At 48.1% G+C, this 17,584-nt stretch overlaps 1 protein-coding gene across 8 annotated transcripts in view; it reads left to right on the forward strand.

Annotated features, from left to right (window-relative positions):
• The window catches only part of FRMD4B (FERM domain containing 4B), a 155,325-nt gene that overhangs the window by 53,691 nt on the left and 84,050 nt on the right, over nt 1-17,584 (forward strand). The window contains exon 1 of one of the 8 annotated variants that reach the window (XM_064156263.1): nt 1,260-1,450. The exons of the other annotated variants lie outside the window; for them this stretch is intronic. Coding sequence (XP_064012333.1) covers nt 1,289-1,450 — 162 coding nt within the window. The 5' untranslated portion in view covers nt 1,260-1,288. Of the gene's footprint in view, nt 1-1,259; nt 1,451-17,584 lie in introns of those variants that run through there. 8 annotated transcript variants of the gene reach the window in all.

A 17,584-nucleotide genomic window follows, 5' to 3' on the forward strand; every position in this document is an offset into this window, starting at 1 on the left:
GCCAGCTTTGTTTTTGTTATGCAGCAAGTGCTGCATTAGTGGAGTTAAAGAGTTAGAGTAAAATCACCTCTTTAGGAGGTGTGGAGTGTTTAACTGGTACTATGTAACACCTCAACCTGAGAGGAAGGTTAGTCCAGTGGAGGGCTGTGAGAATAATAACGGGACTGAAGCATCTCTCTTACGAGGAAAGGCTGAAAGACCTGGTACTGCTTAGTCTGGAAAAGACCTGACAGATGGGATTTTATCAATCCTTATCAATATCTAAAGGGTGAGGGTCAAGAGGATGGAGGCAGATTCTTTCCTGTGGTGCCTGGTGACATGACAATGGGCCATGGGCACAAATTAGAGCACAGAGGGTTTCATCTGAAAATAAGGAAAAGCTTTTTTACTTTGAGGGTAACTGGAGCACTGGAACAGGCTGCTTAGGGAGGTTATGGAGTCTCCTCTAGAGACTCACCGGGATGTGATCCTGGGCAGCCTGGTCTGGATGACCCTGCTGTAGCAGGGGAGTTGGACTAGGTGATGCCCGGAGGTCCCTTTCAACCCACTCCATTCTGTGGTTCTGTGCAGAGCAGGCTCTGTGCTGTGGCTGTCTGCCGTGATTGGAGCCGGGAGAGAAGTTAGTGCATCTATTTCTGCAGGAGCATTCTGCTCCTCTTTTTTTCACTTCCATTCCTCCACTTGCTGGCTCCCAGAGGTACCTTCTTTAAAAAATAGGATTTCTAGTGTAGAATTTGAGCAGGGGATCGACTGGGAGGGAGAGATGACAGCTTTGTTCCCTCCGTGGCTGATAATGAGGTTTCGGAGGCAGATATCGCCGGGTGTTCGGCGGGAGCTGCGTGAGAAGCTCCTGCCCCGCTCGCTGGAGTGCGGCACCGATTAACGCCGCCGAGCCGCTGCCTTCCCCTCCCGCGGCGGCTAAATGGGGTTGTTGTCAGGGCATATGGCAAAGGGGTTAAAATTTAATTGGGAAACATAGTGGTAGCTACTGGAGCTTAACGGAGATTTATATAAGCCGCTAAGAAGGACAAGGCTGCTGTGTGAGCTGCTGGTAGAGCTGAGCCACTGCAGGCGCTGGCTGCGCTTCAGGCGCCGGGCATGCCTGGGAGGCTGCCCAGGAAGCGCGGTGAAAGAGGAGTTTGTTGTAAGGCTTGACCCTGGCTCTGTGCAACACCCCTGCCCTCCGCCCGCCGTATAAAGCCGGGCTGCCGTCATGCCAGGCGTTTGAAGGAGGAAGCGAGAGCCAGCGGCAGCCTACCGGGATTCTGTTCCGCCGATCGAGCAGCTCATGGCTTCGGTGTTCATGTGCGGGGTGGAGGATTTGCTCTTCAGCGGCAGCCGCTTCGTCTGGACCGTGACGGTGGCAGCGCTGAGGCGGTGGTACGCTGCCCGGTTGCGGGCATGCCGGCAAGCCCTGCGAGCGTGGTGCGGCCTCCGGGATGTCTACCAGGTAAAATTCCCCGGTTATCACCCCAGGTTTGGGAACCAGAGAGCATCGTGCCACCTGAGGGACACGTGCTTGCTCACCTGTCTGATTCCTCAGTGCGCACACCTCGGGCGAGGCGGCTGGGACGGGGTGAGGCAGCTGGGATGGGCGAGGTGAAGCGCATCAACAAGGCAAAGCCACAGCTCCCACAGTCTTGCTGTGAAGATACTGGGCAGGTTTATAACCTGAGTCTGAGCTGATGTTCCACACTGCTGTCACACGGCCAGCACTCTGTGTCTGCCTTGAGATCAGGGGGTTGGAGGAGATCATTTCTATGCTACTTGTCTTTTATCAGATGGTTTATCTAAAAGTATTTTGGCAGCTGACACTTCCTCCATGCCCTCAGAGCCCTTTTTGCTGCTGCCATCCTTGTGCTTGGAATTTGGGAGATCGAGCTGAGCTTTCAGCCTGGGCTACTATCGGGCACTGGGAGTAGGATGATGCTATGGCAGAGCCTGGCTGTAGCTTTTTCTGCTGTCTGTTTGTGATGCTGGATAGTGGCAGTTTGTAAGGGAGTAGTACTCTGCATTTGGGGGGGCTGCAATGAGTCTTGGAACAACAATTGGGAGGCTTCCTTTCCTGTAGGCAAAAAAAGCCCCATCGCTGTAGTGGTAGTTACTGTGGTATCCAGTTGCACTTAGGGTGGTGTCACTCTTTTTGGAGTCTGTTTTTGCTGGCACTTGGTTATTTTTGCATGTCTATATTTTTGCCTTGTGTGTAAACTTGCGATGTGTTCCCCGCAGCAGTGCCAGTTGGAGTGTTTGCTAGACTATGTTGAGTATTTTAGGGCTACTTCCTCCTTTTCCCTGCTGTGCTGCAATATAGAGAATATCTTGTAGCAAATGGATCTCCAGAACCATCAGGATGTAACTTCCATGGGAAAGTCATGCTTAAAAGGACATCTGTGCCTGTGTAATCCCAAAGGGATCTGTTGCTACTTAGCTTTAGGTACGAGCAGGAGTGGGAGAGCAGCTTTATAGTGACAGAAGTGCTTCCAAGTGCTTGAATGCATCTTGCACAGATGATGGATGTAAACACTTTGGGATGTATGCGAGATGTGTAACTTGAGCATGGTTCATGTATAGTTAGGGAATGCAGGAGTACAGGCATCACTGCTTCCCATCTGCCCACCTTTACTGACCTGAAGAAATGTGGGCTGAAGGTCTTGGCTTCTTTCTCTGTAAATAAAAGCCAGCTACACCTGTACTTGTGTGGGAGTTACTTTTTTATTCCATCCATGTAAAGAGCATGGAGCTCAGACTGCTTTTGCTCCCTGCTGCATCCCCATGGAAGCAAATCCCATCCTTCCAGGGCTGGAAGAATGGCTCAGTAAGGATCTGCTCTGACAACAGCTATATTCAGCCTGTTCAGCTGCAATTCTCTGATGGTTGGCTCAAAGTGAAAAGAATTTTTTTTTTCTTTCCAAAACAAAATGTGACTGTGCCCTGGTGGCTGTTGGTGGATTAATCTGTCTTACCTCTTCAAGACACAGACTTATGAGTCAGTGATGCCTCTCATAAAGTGAGGATGTGAAAACGAGCAAAAAGAGGAGCTTGGTCCTCTGTCATCTTTCCAGTTGGCTCTTGAACCAGGGAGGTGGATGAGGAGTGCCCTTCCCCTGCCCCTCTCTGCCCACAGCATGTCCCAGTCATAAGGAGAGCACAGCCAGGCTGCTGGGGACATGTAGTGATGATCTGTTGCTCCATGATGAGTGTTCTGAGGGTCACCCCTGGGAGATGAAACTAGGCAGGAACAAGGTGACTCTCACATTTTAATGTCAGGAATTTCCTAATGGTAATTTGGGGGTGTATTACAGAGAGACAGGAGGCTGAAAGAATGCCCTGCAGCTCTTCCTTGCTGGGTTGCATAAGACATTGCTTTTTTGTGCTGAAGTTTTGGCTCCTTGCATTTAAAACCACTGTCAGAATCCTGGCTGAGTCCCGTGGGTGTGGGACTGAGCACACAGCATTAAATGTCACCATTCTGTCTGTGCATTGGAGCCCTGTAAGAGGATGAATCAAATATTATTGTTGTTTTTCCATTTTTTTTGGAAACATGTCAAGCTATGGGAACATCAAGAGATGGTAGCTGGATGACCCCTGCACAGAGAGCTGCACTCCGAGCCGTGCTGGGTTATGCTTGTTTACCTTGGGCTCAGTGGAGCAATATGTGAGCAAAACAAGCAGTGCAGAACTCTTCATGGGCTTGGTACTCTGAGGAGGTGGATGTTGCAGTGTGGGACTAGGCTTTAATACTGGAGTGACTTGGGTCCTATCAATACCATAGGCCCTACATTACCTTGGACAAATTGTCTTCCTCCTTTGTGCCCCTGCTCTTTGTCTGTAAGATGGATGTAACACTCCTACCTGCCAAGGGTATGATTTATCTTCTCTTTTTTTTTGCTTGAAGTTCTGTTGCCACATGAAAGCAGATTTTTTGCCTCATATTTTTATTAACATTGACACCTGGACATGTGCTCAGCAAAGTCCTTTCCCACCTTGGCTTCATCAAGAATGTTTGCAGTTTTGTAACTCCTCAGAATGGTAATTCAGGTATGAAAAGTACCACAAATAAATCTGACTACATCTTTGGACTGGGTGATCTTGGAGGTCTCTTTCAACCTGGTTGATTCTATGATGCACTTTTATCCTCTCTGAGGGCTCCCTGGGCTGTGTAACAAATCAGGAAACAAGTCACAACTTTGTCACTGAGCTACGTGCAAGAAGCACGTGGAGAAGAGTGAGGCAAGAGGAACTTTTGCTGCTGGTCAGGCCTGGAGGCATCAGGTGCCTCATCCATGTTTCAGGTTAATGCTGTTTTGTTGGTTAATGGCTACTTTTGGTTGAGTTAGCCAGTAGCAAGCACACTATTGTGGTGAAAGGAAAGGCAGTAGGATACCCGAGTGTGATACTGTGGTGGGGTTGGGTGTTTTTTTGGTAGTTCTTAGTGTTAGTTACTATAAGACTAGCAAGAACTTTATAGACCTAAGCTTGAGTCCTGTCATGGAGAAGTCATTAAGACACTCATGCTTCTATGCAGGGCTCTTGCCTGCGCCATCTGAGGTCAGCAGATGCAGAGGTGGTCATGCATGCAGAGCCGTCTGGCCAGGGGAAGCTGAAATCCTCTCTGCCAGTATAAAGCCTTTACCTGCCTTAGCAGCTTTAAATACAAAAAGCACACCACCAACAGGAACAAATCAGCCTTTGTCAGTCACCTTCTCTTTAGCTGTCTTGTTTCTAGCACTTGTATGGTGAAACACCTTCCAAGGTCTCACAGGCTGTTGTTTCACCCAGTTAATAGCATAGGGACTTCAGCCCCAGCCCAGCAAGCCAAGCTCTGGCATCTCCCCAAACTGGTCTCTGCTCCAGGGTGCTTGCCATCATTTGTCTCATCTGCCAAAAGTGAAGTGATGTCCTATTTGCCCAGAGCCTATTCATCTGGAGGAATCTGAGCCAAAGTGCTGATGAGGTGTCCCATTTTACTCTGTAATAACCTCTGAACCCTTGTGAGGTGAGGAGGGCTGTATGCTATGTGAATTTATCCTCTCTGCAAGTGCTTGGGTCATATGCCAGGGAGCATTGTCTTGTCCATGGCAAAAAACATCTGAAGGTTTGTCCTAGAAAAAGAGACTTAAGGAGATAGCTGATGGAAAAGCTGGTGCAGATCTTCTGAACCACAGTGACTCTGTACAGGTCATTTGGGTTATCAGGTCTTGGAAAGAACCCTAGGAGAGAGTTGAGCACAGAAACTTTCATGCATTTCCCATGAGGGAATGCAGCAAGGGTTGTATTTTGTCGTGGAGATCTGGCACACAGCCCTTTAGCCTGTTAGCCAAGCTTTGGGGTCTTCCCAAAGCCTCCCCTGCCAATGCCCACAATGGGAGTGTGTGACTCTTGTAGGTGTTCTGACACTTCATCCAAAAGCAAGTTTTTGGCAGGGCTCTACATGCTGGTTTTATAGGCCACCTGTCTTCAATCTAATTATAGAGCAGTAAACCAGAAAGTGAATTTTTCATATAAATGAGGTTAATAAGCAGTGGCAAAGGCAAAAACTTTCAGGATCAACATCCACCCCATATTCAGTCACTGCTGTTACCATTGGCCTGGCTTTCGCTGGGGTCTGAGTACCTATTTTCAACCATATGGCCCACCTCATGGTCATTCCTCATCAGCCCCTACACTTCAGGCACGAAGGGAACACTGCACCCAAGTCTGTCTGATAGTGCAGGAAAGTTCTTAAGTGTTAAATACTGGTCAAGTGAATGCTTCAGTGTTGGGGTTAGGTGCATGTCACCCAGTCTGCTCACTGCAGAAGAGAAACCAGGCACACTGTCCCCAAACTCCCTACAGGATATGATGACACATTGTGCTTAATACCTGCCTGAGCTGCAGCCAGGCATGGCAGCATCTCTGCAGTGAAGCTATCCAGTTGCACTGACTGTCTGGCTAACACTCTCTGGTGTAAAAGTGTAAATTGAATTCACATGAGTTTTTTTGGACAAAGTGCCTTTTAACCTCTAAAAGGTCATTTCCTCTGTGTGAAGTGAAAAAAAGTGTTGCTGACAAAGCACAATTAAGCTTTGCACATCTGTCCATCCCATAGGCACCTGGGGTGGAGGAGCAAGAGAGGAAGCAGTTGACTTCTGTTTCCTCTGGTGCTAAGGTAGTTCATTCGGGTAGTGAGGGCCATGCTTCCTCTGCCACCACACCTTCACTTGTTGTTATAAAAAGTGCTGACAGCAAACTGGAGATGCTCCCCCCCTCACAATTAAAAGTGGTTTGGGGGCTTGGGAGGGGAGTGCTGTGTTTCAAGCTTTCCTTCCTCTGCACCAAACTCCAGGAGTGATGTTAAGAGGAAGCACCTCAGGCATCCTCATGAGTCAGAGCTTTCCAAAGGGAGCTTGAAGATCTTTTTAGAGGATGTTGAATATGTTCCTCTTCAAAGATTTCAGCTTGGGCACTGGGGATTACCAGCTGCCCTGGAACAGCTTTGCTCTAACTGCTTTCTTACAGTTGTTTTTGTTCCTGAAGGTATCTGCTCTGGTGCTGTGACACTACTCACATCACCTGCAGAACCTTGGCTCTGCTTGAAACTCCCACCACATCCAAACATGGCACGTAGAGGTTTCCCTGTGACTGGGCCTTCAGAGGAGCCTTTTGCAGAGCTGCAAACAGGACTATCTCTGGGCACTGCCTTCTGACAGATTAGAGTGAAACTTGGCTTTATGTGCTTCCAACAGCAGCTTTCCAAAGCTCTCTGCCAGGCATATTTCCACTTGAGCTCATGATATAACGTTTTCTGTTTGAGTTTATTCAAACAAAAATATGACTTTTGTACCACTCCTCCCTCTTCCCTAGCAGACAAACTTCACCTCCAGACTGTGAACTTCATCTCATTTCCTTCAGGGTGTCACGGTGCCAGTTTCAAACAGTGCCTTCTATTCACTAACCCCTTGGGCCTGTATAAATATTATTTTTTCCCCTTCGATCTGATGCAGTTCACAAAATACGTTAGAGTTCAAATGTTGCTGGCACTGCTTTCCAGCAGCAGGCTCCTGCACAAAGGTGTCACTGTATGAGCTTGCCTGGGTAAATCTACCTTTTGCTCTTGTGCAGAGAGGCTGCCCAGCTTGCTCTGACTGGGCATGGAGCTTGTGAAAAGGTAAATTAAAAGTGTTTCTCAGGCACATGCTGGGTTTTCCATACTTTATTTCTTGTCATTCTGAGTTCAGGCTTCTGTCACTTCTTTTTCAAGTGTTCATAGGATCAACCACGTTGGAAGAGACCTCCAAGCTCATCCAGTCCAACAGCACTCAGCCCTATCCAATCATCTAGACCATGGCACTAAGTGCCTCATGCAGGCTTTGCTTGAACACCTTCAGGGCTGGTGACTCCACCACCTCCCTGGGCAGCCCATTTCAATGCAAATCACTCTCTGTGCCAACAACTTCCTCCTAACATCCAGCCTAGACCTCCTCTGGCACAGCTTGAGACTGTGTCCCCTTGTTCTCTTGCTGATTACCTGGCAGAAGAGACCAACCCCACCTGGTTACAGCCTCCCTTCAGGTAGTTGTAGACAGCAAGGAGGTCACCCCTGAGCCGCCTCCTCTCCAGGCTGCACACCCCCAGCTCCCTCTGTCTCTCCTCACAGGGATGTGCCAGGCCTCTCACTGAAGACCTTTTCAATCTTGGATGGACCATCCACATGCTTAAAATAACACTGGATTATCTTTGTCTCCTCGTTTTCCAAAAATCAGGCCACCCCTGTACAGTCTGCAGTGCTCTTAAAACCTCAGAGTCATAATTAGTGATTAGCAATTCTACTAATCTTCTGTACAGATGGAGGCCAGTTCATTCTCAGAGACTGCAAAGAGGATAAAGCTCTGAGTGCTGGCATATATTAGCTTAAAATACCCTCCCACACACAAATACACATGGGTGCTGTTCCCTGCTAATTGGTCTGTCACCTAGGTGTTGGGGAAGCAGAGGTAGGGAGCATAAGGGTCATCAAAATGCTGAGAATATCCTGAATATGCTGGGTTTAGCTATGAAAAGCCATCAACAGCCACCTGAGTGTGAGCCAGCAGTGTGCTGCCCAAGAAGGACATGGCATTTTGGCCTGTGTCAGGAAAAGTGTGGCCATCAGGACAAGGGAAGTCCTTCTGCCTCTGTGCTCAGCACTGGTTAGGCTATACCTTGAGTACTGTGTCCAGTGTTGGGCCCTTCAAGTTAAGAAAGGTGTTGAGGTGCTTGAATGTGTCCAGAGAAGGGCAGCAAGGCTGGTGAGGGGCCTGAAGCACAGCCCTGTGAGGAGAGGCTGAGGGAGCTGGGGATGTGCAGCTTGGAGAAGAGGAGGCTCAGGAGTGACCTCATTGCTGCCTACAACTGCCTGAAGGGAGGTTGTAGCCAGGTGGGGTTGGTCTCTTCTCCCAGGCACCCAGTGACAGAACAAGAGGACAGAGTCTCAAACTGCACCAGGGCAGGTTTACTCTGGATGTTAGGAAGAAGATCTTCACAGCAAGAGTGATTTGCTTTGGAATGGGCTGCCCAGGGAGGTGGTCACCATCCCTGGAGGTGTTTAAAAGGAGGCTGGATGAGGCACTTAGCTCCATGGTTTAGTTAATTAGAAGGGTTAGGTGATAGGTTGGACTCAATGATCTTAGAGGTCTTTTCCCTGGTTGATTCTGTGATCATTAACAGTCCAGGCAACAGTAAGTTGGAGACTGCAATGTTTCAGTGGTTGATTTTCCAGCTTGTTCTGGTGATTGGGAGTCACGGTATTTATTTTCCTGCTTGCTATCAGGTGCAAGTGTGTGGTGCCAGCAGAGATGGGAGCAGTGATGGTGAAGTTGCTTACACTGCATGGCTGCTGCTGAGTATCCTGGTTTTAGCTTTTGTTGGACCAACGATTTCTAGGTAGGGTGATGTGGGCTGGGCAGAGGGTACATGATATGGAGAGGGCCAGGCTTGCTGGTATCTCTTGCAGGCTGATTATTTTCTTGTGCATGTGTAGGGGAGGCAAAAAAATGGAGGATGGAAGTAAAGAAGCTGAAAAAGCAGGAGAGGACAAGAATTACTTAGCATGCAAAGTATGGGCTGTCCAAGCAAGGGAAGAGAGAAGAGGGGATAGGGAAAAAGAAAATCATTCTGAGCCCAGTCAGGTGTGTGTCAAAACACCCAATCTGCCAAGTTGAACTTACAAGAAAGTGTGGGGAAGCAAGCAGGTGAGGTGGAGGGAAGGCAGCAGAAGTGCAACAGGAAAGGAAAATGGGTTCTAAATAAACAGGGTGGGGAAAAAAAATCCCAAGAGAACAGTCTTTCCTGAAAGATGGCTGCCCTGGGCAAAGAGGGCAGACACTGGACTGGATGTGTCTGGTTGCCAGAGTTGTTTTGGGAGAGCAAGTATGCTGGTGTAGATGAAATCCATGGGGAATGTGGTTGGGCAGGTGCACTTAGCAAGCATGCAAGATGGTGGCGGCTAAGCCATAGCGAAAGTGGGAGTGAGTAATTTGTCTCTAGTATCGAGCACATTGCATCTGCTCAGCTAATTCAGAGAGGCTGAGGAGTGCTGCATTCACTGTAGGGTTGTGAGCTTTTGAAGTTGTTGCAGCTCTGCCACCCCCAAACACCATCTCAGAGCTCTTCTGGTGGCCCCTGAGTTTCAGAGAATTTTTCCTGCTCAATTCTTGCTGCTCTGAGAGCTGCCTGCTGCTGGAGTCTCTTCTGGGCACGCTGTATTTCTTTAAAGCTCTAATTTTTCTTGTTCAGAAAACTTTTTTCCGTTGCCCAGAGCACAGCTAAACTGCACAGGCCAGGGCTGTATTTGTTTGGAAGCCCCAGATTCTCCAAGGAGATGTGCACTTTCCCTTCTCCAGCTATTCCTGTCCCTGTGGTTATCCCAGCAGGGCAGAAGTTGGCACCACCCAGGTAACTTTCACGTCATTTTTCTAAGGAAAAATGACTCACTGTCTGTTTTCCATCTTATTTTGAGGCTTTGGAGTCTGTTTTGGAGACAACTATAAGTTCATTGCCCTGAAATACTCTCCCAAAAGTGTCTTAGCTGCCACCCCTTTGGTTACTGGCACAGTCTGGACCAGCTGGCTGGACCTGACCAGGCATCCTCCTGCCTGATGTGGGGCCAGCTTAATGTTTTTTTCATGAAACCTGTGATAGTGAGCATTGTTTGGAGAGCTTTTGTAGTCTGACTGTGAGAACATTAGCTTTTGCAAAGTGAGTTTGGGAAAAAACCCACCTCTTGTGCCTGCACCTGTTTAAAAGGTGGATATTTGATCAAAGCTAATTCCTCTGCATTAAACAAGGAGGGTGAGACATCTCTGCACCTCACTGCATCCCATGTGTCTGGGGTAGCTGAGGTGAGTTGGCTTCTGAGACGTCTGGATTTAGGGAGGCAGCCCCAGGTGAGGGGAGCAGGGCTGGCTCATGTGGTTTGAATGTGTGGACCAAGCAGCACTGCTGCTCTTCCCAGCAGCTTTCTTAAGGCTCTGTCTTTGTGCAGTGCTCTACAGCTTAATGGAGTCTGTTGCTCTCCTCAAATGCTTGGTATGTAGAGCCCTTTGGGGGAGTTGAGCTAGACTAAGAGAGCTTGGTACCTCTGGAAAGTGGGAGCCGTTCATCTCCAAGGTGCTTTGAAAAGCTTGATCCCAAGGCTGTTGCTTCTCATTCTGATAAAAACAAGTTAGTTTCAACCAGATGTTAAACCTGATTATTTTGCCTGTTAAAATGGATCTATGGATTATAAAAATTGGGGTGAAAATGTCTTCATAGTTTGTCTTCTCTGTGCAGAGTGAGTGCCCACTTGGGAGCATTCAGCTAAAAGGAGGCATCCCAGGTGAGGATGCCTTGATGTGTCCAGAGCTCCTCCTTACTCTGGTAGCATCTCACAATGTTCCCCTTAGCCAGTATCTTACAGCCCACATTGGATGCTGTGATCCTGGGCTGCTCCCTTGGCATAGTCTTCCTACCTAATTTATGCAGCCAAAGGATGTGAGTCAGTGGTGTGATTTGGCAGTTTTGGGTACCCATACTCATATCACATCAAAAGGAGACTAATAATGCTGAGCTGCGTGTTTGAAGGAGAAACAGGCTTGTATCCTGGATTTCAAAGTAAATGGATGTGTCAGTCTGAGATTTGTGCCTCCTGTGTACCTGCTTGGAGGTCAGGTTGGAGCTCCGGAGGCTACAGCCTTCTGGATGTGTGTGTGCAGTTCCTTGTTTTGTTTCCCTTTTGTGTTGTCAGCAAAAGCAGTGCTACGTAATTGTTTGACATTTCCCCTGGAGGAGAGCTCAGCATTGGTGCCTGTGTGTGATGCCTCTGTTCTGCCTGACACAGTTACACAGTTAGTGTTGCTGCGTCAAAGCCCAGAGGTGTGTGAAGCCTTGTGTGGGTTCATGTGCCAGAGGGGAAGAAAACCAGGAGGGAAAATCACAACCTGGTGGTTTGCACACAAAAAACAGCCCTGCAAAGGAAACAGCAGAACGGCAAGCAGGTGATTGATTCCTGCACCTCTATCAGCAGTAAACCACACTCTTGGACCCCAGTGCTGGCCCCAGAACAAATTCACCCTGATGGCCAAAGGTGTAAAACGGTCCACGCCCAAGCTCTCTCTGTGTCATGTGGTAGCCCACATCAGAGGCAGGTGAGCAAAGCATGCTTTGGAAAGAGGGTTAGCAAATCCAGTGACACCTTGTACCTGAGAGTGTCTGTTGCAGCAACAGATTGTGGAGAGTGAGGGTAAGGATGGAGGGCAGGTGTTCTGAGAAGGCAAGCTCTGCCTGTTTCCATTTGACTGTGCACCTTCAGATCAGTAGGTGAGGTTCCCTGCTACTGCAGGGCTAACCCCCTGATCCCAGGGGTTCAAAGTGGAGGTGGTTTGAAGTTTTAGTACTATGCCAAGTTTTAGCATGAAGGCCCTTTCTGTCCCATGGATAAGGATGTGCTGGGTGGAAGAGTTGGAGGGGTGATGGCAGCTCCCAGCAAACACAGACGTGTTGGCATGGGAATCCTCAGCTGGCTGCCACAGTGCTGGAGATCTGGCAGGGAGCTATGTTCCCACAGCAAGGTGTCACTGCCTCAGGGCTGGTACCTTGTGCTATGCCTTCAGTGGGTGACTGTACCAGAAATTAATAATCGGTTATGAATTATGACTGTTAGTTTCTGTATTATTTTTATTATGAATATTCAAAAATCGGGGAAAATCCCTGAGGTTCTTCAGATTTTCAGTTGACAAGAAGCAATTGCATCGAATTAAACAGTTTGAACAACCAGAACTTGGAAAACAATAACATGAGAACAGGGAAAATGCTAATAATGCCTATGGAGTCTTGGCATTCACTCCAGCATATGCTCACGACGCCTTTGGTCCCTGAGTAAGTCTCCTGTATGAAAGATGCCTTCAAACTCGCGATGATCCCAGGGTAAATATTTCAGGTAGAAGAGAAAGGAGATGCTGCTAAGCCACTAGTGTGAGCTGCAGACACGTGGCTGCCTGTGACCGAGCCCCAGAGGAGGAGAGGCTCCGTGCAGACGAAGGCAGGGTGCAGAAAGGCAGGGCGTTGGAAGGCTGCTGGAGAAAGGCACGGTTTCTAAATCATCCCCCTTTATAGACTTGAGTTTGAATTCAATGTCTCCTTTGACTACCCAGGCACACTGAGGGCACCTGGCATGAGGTGCTAAGACCCTCAGCCCTCAAGGCTTTGCTGGGGGGAAACCGTTATTCTTTGCTCACCTGCTCACTACCGGACCCCAGCACAACAGAAGGAGGGGAGCCAGGGTTAATCCTGCCTGGCAGGATTTATGCCCTACCAGGACAGTAACTGATAGGTTTTCCCTTGGTTTTGTTTCATAATAAAGGGGTTAATAGCTGTGAGGTCTCTTCCAACCTTGTTGATACTGTGAAAAAAAACACACCGTTGTGATCTTTTCCCAGCTCCCCTCCACTTTCAACAATCGCATTTAAACTTCTCTTATCCCCTGACTCAGGCTGGAAAAGCTTTTGTTTCTCAGTCTGTAATCAAAGCAACAAACGTGAAGGTCACTTCCTTGACATTATATAGCAATGGAAGAAGTCCGGGACCATGTCTCCCTTCTTCCCTCAGCCCGCAGGTACAGAAAACATGAGAGTTTAGCACATGCTTCTTGGGATTCTCCAGTGCTTTTAAACCAGCAGGGAACGTGGCTTTTGGAGGTAAGAACCTACCTTTTAATTTCTGATAGCACTTCTTAATGCTGTGCGTTTGTGCTCCTGCTAAAACTCCATGCAGAGCTCAGAACCCTGCGTAAAGGGGAGAAGAAAGCAAGGAGTAAAATCCGTTTGCTTTGGAGTACTTCAGTGCAGGCTGTAACTTTCTCACGTATTATTTTCTTTACCCTCAAAGATCAGTCCATAAAAATAGTTTTGCATCTTTTGCAGCCTGTTGTGGAGATCAGAGGCTGTTTGTTTACTTCCAGCATTTACAGCTGCTTTTTCCTGCCTTTGTTGTAAGTGCTGCCTCGGATGCTTTAGGAAAGCACTAAATGCAGGCTTGACTCGGGTAGCTGCCGCTGGAGAGAGTGGGTCTGTAATTTCTGATTGCAGAGAAAACTCGTTTTTGGAGATCGCCCTTACAGGCAGCTCTGAGAGATGATTTAAGCTGAACAAAGCACAGATTCATAAGTCCTGAGAAAAGGCAGTCAGTGGCGGGTACAGTAGCTCCTTTCAGCACGTAGCTATTCAAACGTCTCATCAGAAAGGTCCCCACCCCTCTTGCCCCAAAACAAACCCTCGTGAAGAGGCTGGCACTGGAGATGCAGCAGCGCACTTGGAGATTGCTAACGGCTGTTGAGAGAGAGCCTTTGATCTGGAGAGCTTGCTTTGCTTTAAAAGTGGAGCGCGGAGCAGTCCAGATCTGTCAAAGCCCCGAGTGCCTGGCACAGTGCTGGTGGCTAGGTAGGCTGGTTCCTCACCGCCAGCAGCACTGCAGAAACGTTACCCATACCCATAAATTTGACTTCTTCCAGGGAGTTTAGGATTTCAGGCTACCCTTGGGCTATTTGCTCTTTGTATTTTCATTTGAGTTACAGGTTTCAGGGCAGTCCAAGAGGATTTGTGATACAGCCTTTGTTTGGTTTGAATTCTTTTTCATTGCTTGTTTGCCTAATGTCTGCTCAAGGCTGGTACCTGGGTTTTCTGAGGCACTGCTGCCAAGCATGAGTGTTGCAGGAAAAGTCCAGGGAGGATGGAGATGAGCTAGGTGCAAAGATCCCAATGGGGCAGGAGAGGAAAAGATGCAAGATGCCCTCGGAGTACACAGTGCTACCAAGAGAGGACGGCAGACGTTTGGTTAAGGCATTGTCTGTTTGCCTGTCCTGTCTCAAGAGTTATCCCTCTAAAATCCCATCCAGGTGTGAGCAGGGGTGTGGAGGAGAAGGAAAAAGTGAAATGTAGGGAACAGAAGAATACCATATAAAAAAAACATCAAAGAGATAGGAGGGAGCTTCAGATCTAGGGAGAGGCAAAAAGTTATTGAGGGCAGGATTTGGGTCTTCAGAGATGGGGAAACTCCAAGAGGATTTTTCTTTTAGACTTCTGTAACCATTCCCACAACAGAAAGATGAATTTCTGGTTCAGGTGGGTCAGGGATGACTTCTTAAACACAGGATAAGTTAGCAGAAGCTCATCATAGAGTATCTCCTGAGATTCAAGTTACAGAGACTTAAGCAAAGAAGCAGAAGCTTAACTGATTTGCCTCCACCCTTCTGGCTGAGGAGCAAAGGTCACAACAGGTCACAGGAGGACAGATATCTGGTCCTGCTCCATGGTGGGTACCACTCATTGAAGAGCAGAGGGTGCTCCTGGCTCCATGTGTGCCACATAAAGGGCACTGCACCACGTTTACCCTGTTGGGTAGTATCAGGAAAGCTCTTTGATCCCACAGAATCTTTTTTTTCCCTCCATCCTCCCAGCCCGGAGTTCCCAGGGGATTACAGTGGAACAAAACATCACTGTGGGCTTGTGCCCGGTAATGACCTGACAGCAGTGTCTCAGCGCTGCTGGTGATAAGCATGGCTCCAGCAGACACTAATTCATTAGCTGTGTTCTGCCAAGGAAAGCAGATGTTGGATGAAGTATTTCATTGACTCACTATTTGCAGCAGATTTGCACTGATTGTTTCCTATCCATTTTCCTGACTATTCTCAGATGAGCTGCGGAGTTGCCTGCCTGTTCTGCTCTTGTTGTAATCTGAAGGACATGGCAGAGTGGTAGGAATGGTAGCATCATGACATGACTTGCTTGAGAAACATTACAGTTTTGAGTATGAGACACTTGAAGTAGAATACTGATGTAACAAGGGGGCTGTTCCTTCAAGAAGGTTGCTAACCTCTGCCCCTCTGTCAGAGAGACTCAGCGTCTACTGATAACGCTGCCAGCAAGATCCTGTGCCCTTTGGCAGTGTCAAGGGAGGTGAAATGCTGTCTGGATGCTGCTTGTCAGCTGAAGAGCGTGGAGCCAGCAGAGTCAGTGAAGGCTCTTCTCCAGCAGTCCATCCCTCTGCCCAGTGCTGCAGGAACTGATGCTGCCTGAGTGCTTGTTGGTGCACCGGTCATGGGGGAACGACCCTTGCACCTTCATGTGTGTGTGGGAAACTGCAAACAATAGCGTCAGGAAAGGCAGCCATGCTGCAAGCTTTCCTTCTAGGAAGGACTGAGGTTAATTTTTCACCTTGCATGCTCCTTGTAGAGGCCGAGAAGCAGCAGTTCCCCTGTTTATATTTTGCTCTTGGCAAAGGGCTTTATCTCTTGTCTGGGATACTCTATCATTTTGAGGAAGTCAGTTTGCTCCCTGGATTTTCATTTGTCATTGCTTTTGGTCCTGTTTCATGGTTGTTTTATTTTATGGCCTTTTCTTTGGTTTTGTTGTTGTTTGGTTTGAAGTTTTTGTTTCTTTGGGGTTTTTTTATTTGCATTAGTTGTATGTGGGTGGTTAAGTGTTTGGTTTTTTTGGTCATGGGTGGTGTTTTCTTTCATTGAGGGAGGGGTTTTTTTGATGTTATTTTTTGGGGTTTTTTTTGGTTGTTAGGTGATTTGGTTGGTTGTTATTTTTTGATGTTATTTTCAGCATATTCATCATAACATCATATTTGGGCATTCTGGGAGAAGAGTGTGATGGTGCTAGAACATGTCCAGAGAAGGACACCAATGCTAGTGAGGGGCCTGAAGCACAGCCCTGTGAGGAGAGGCTGAGGGAGCTGGGGGTGTGCAGCCTGCAGAAGAGGAGGCTCAGGGCAGATCTCATTGCTGTCTGCAACTACCTGAAGGGAGGTTGTAGCCAGGTGGGGGCTGGTCTCTTCTCCCAGGCAACCAGCAACAGAGCAAGGGGGCACAGCCTCAAGTTGTGCCAGGGGAGGTCTAGGCTGGATGTGAGGAGGAAGTTGTTGGCAGAGAGAGTGATTGGCATTGGAATGGGCTGCCCAGGGAGGTGGTGGAGTTGCTGTCCCTGGAGGTCGTCAAGCAAAGCCTGGCTGACGCACTTAGTGCCATGGTCTGGTTGATTGTCTAGGGCTGGGTGCTAGGTTGGCCTGGATGATCTTGGAGGTCTCTTCCAACATGGTTGATTCTATGAGGCTTAAAGCTCAACTACTTTTTCTAGTAAGTGGAATCTTTCTAACAACTGCAAGAGTCTGTGCCTGTAGTTCTGCACGCATCAGCAAACCATCCACAAAACAAGTGAAAGGAGTCCCTTAGATTTGCCATCCCCTGCAATGAGAAATAGCAGAGTAAATGGGGGAAAGCAGATTTGCACCAAAAGCATGTTGGCACTTGGCCCTGAAAAGCCACGGTGCCTGCTGTGAGGGAGAGCACTTGGGCTGCTGCTTTGCCAGAGCTTTTTACTGGCTCAGCTGGAGGGGCTTACGTGAAAGTCAGTTGATGCTCTGCAGGAGTTGTTTTTTTCATTGTATCTTCAATCCACATGGCTATTTTAAGAAGGTGCCATGGAACCTGGAGAGCCTCTTGGCCCTGTGTTCCCAGCACTGTTTTATCTCCAACTTTGTGCCAAACTTCATCAGAGCAAACATATCCATGGAAAGCATCAAAGGGGCAGTTGTACCAGCTTACACTTAAGCTTTCTCCAGCCAGTCTTCTAGTAAAACATTTGTCTGTGTCATACTTGGTTCTACTTTAGGTGTCTGCTCCTGCCCAGCACAGTCCTGAGGCAAGAAGCTCACTGGCATCATGAGGCTAGGAATGGCTTTGCACTATCCCTGCGATTGCTGTGGGTGTTGGGATGGGAGAATGCAGAACCTTCCTTGGGGGGAAGGATGAGGGTGGTACTTGGAGCCACTTTTAGGTGAGATGAGTCCTACAAGGTGGCACAAAGAGGGAGGGAGGTAGACAGCTGCTTGACTGCGTTGCTGGCTATTTAACATTAAGCAGATCCTGCCTTCTGCTGAGGTTAATACCAAGCTAACAAATTATTTAAGGCAAAATCCTGGCCCTGTTAAATTTAATGGTAAAACTCATTGACTCCATTGGAGGCAGGACTTCTACCAAAGGTTTCTTTGTGATTCAAAAATGAGGAAGGAGAGGCAGTATGTCTGGAGA

The sequence above is a fragment of the Pogoniulus pusillus genome, chromosome 16 (assembly GCF_015220805.1).
Source record: "Pogoniulus pusillus isolate bPogPus1 chromosome 16, bPogPus1.pri, whole genome shotgun sequence".
In the NCBI taxonomy this organism is placed as follows: Eukaryota; Metazoa; Chordata; class Aves; order Piciformes; family Lybiidae; genus Pogoniulus; species Pogoniulus pusillus.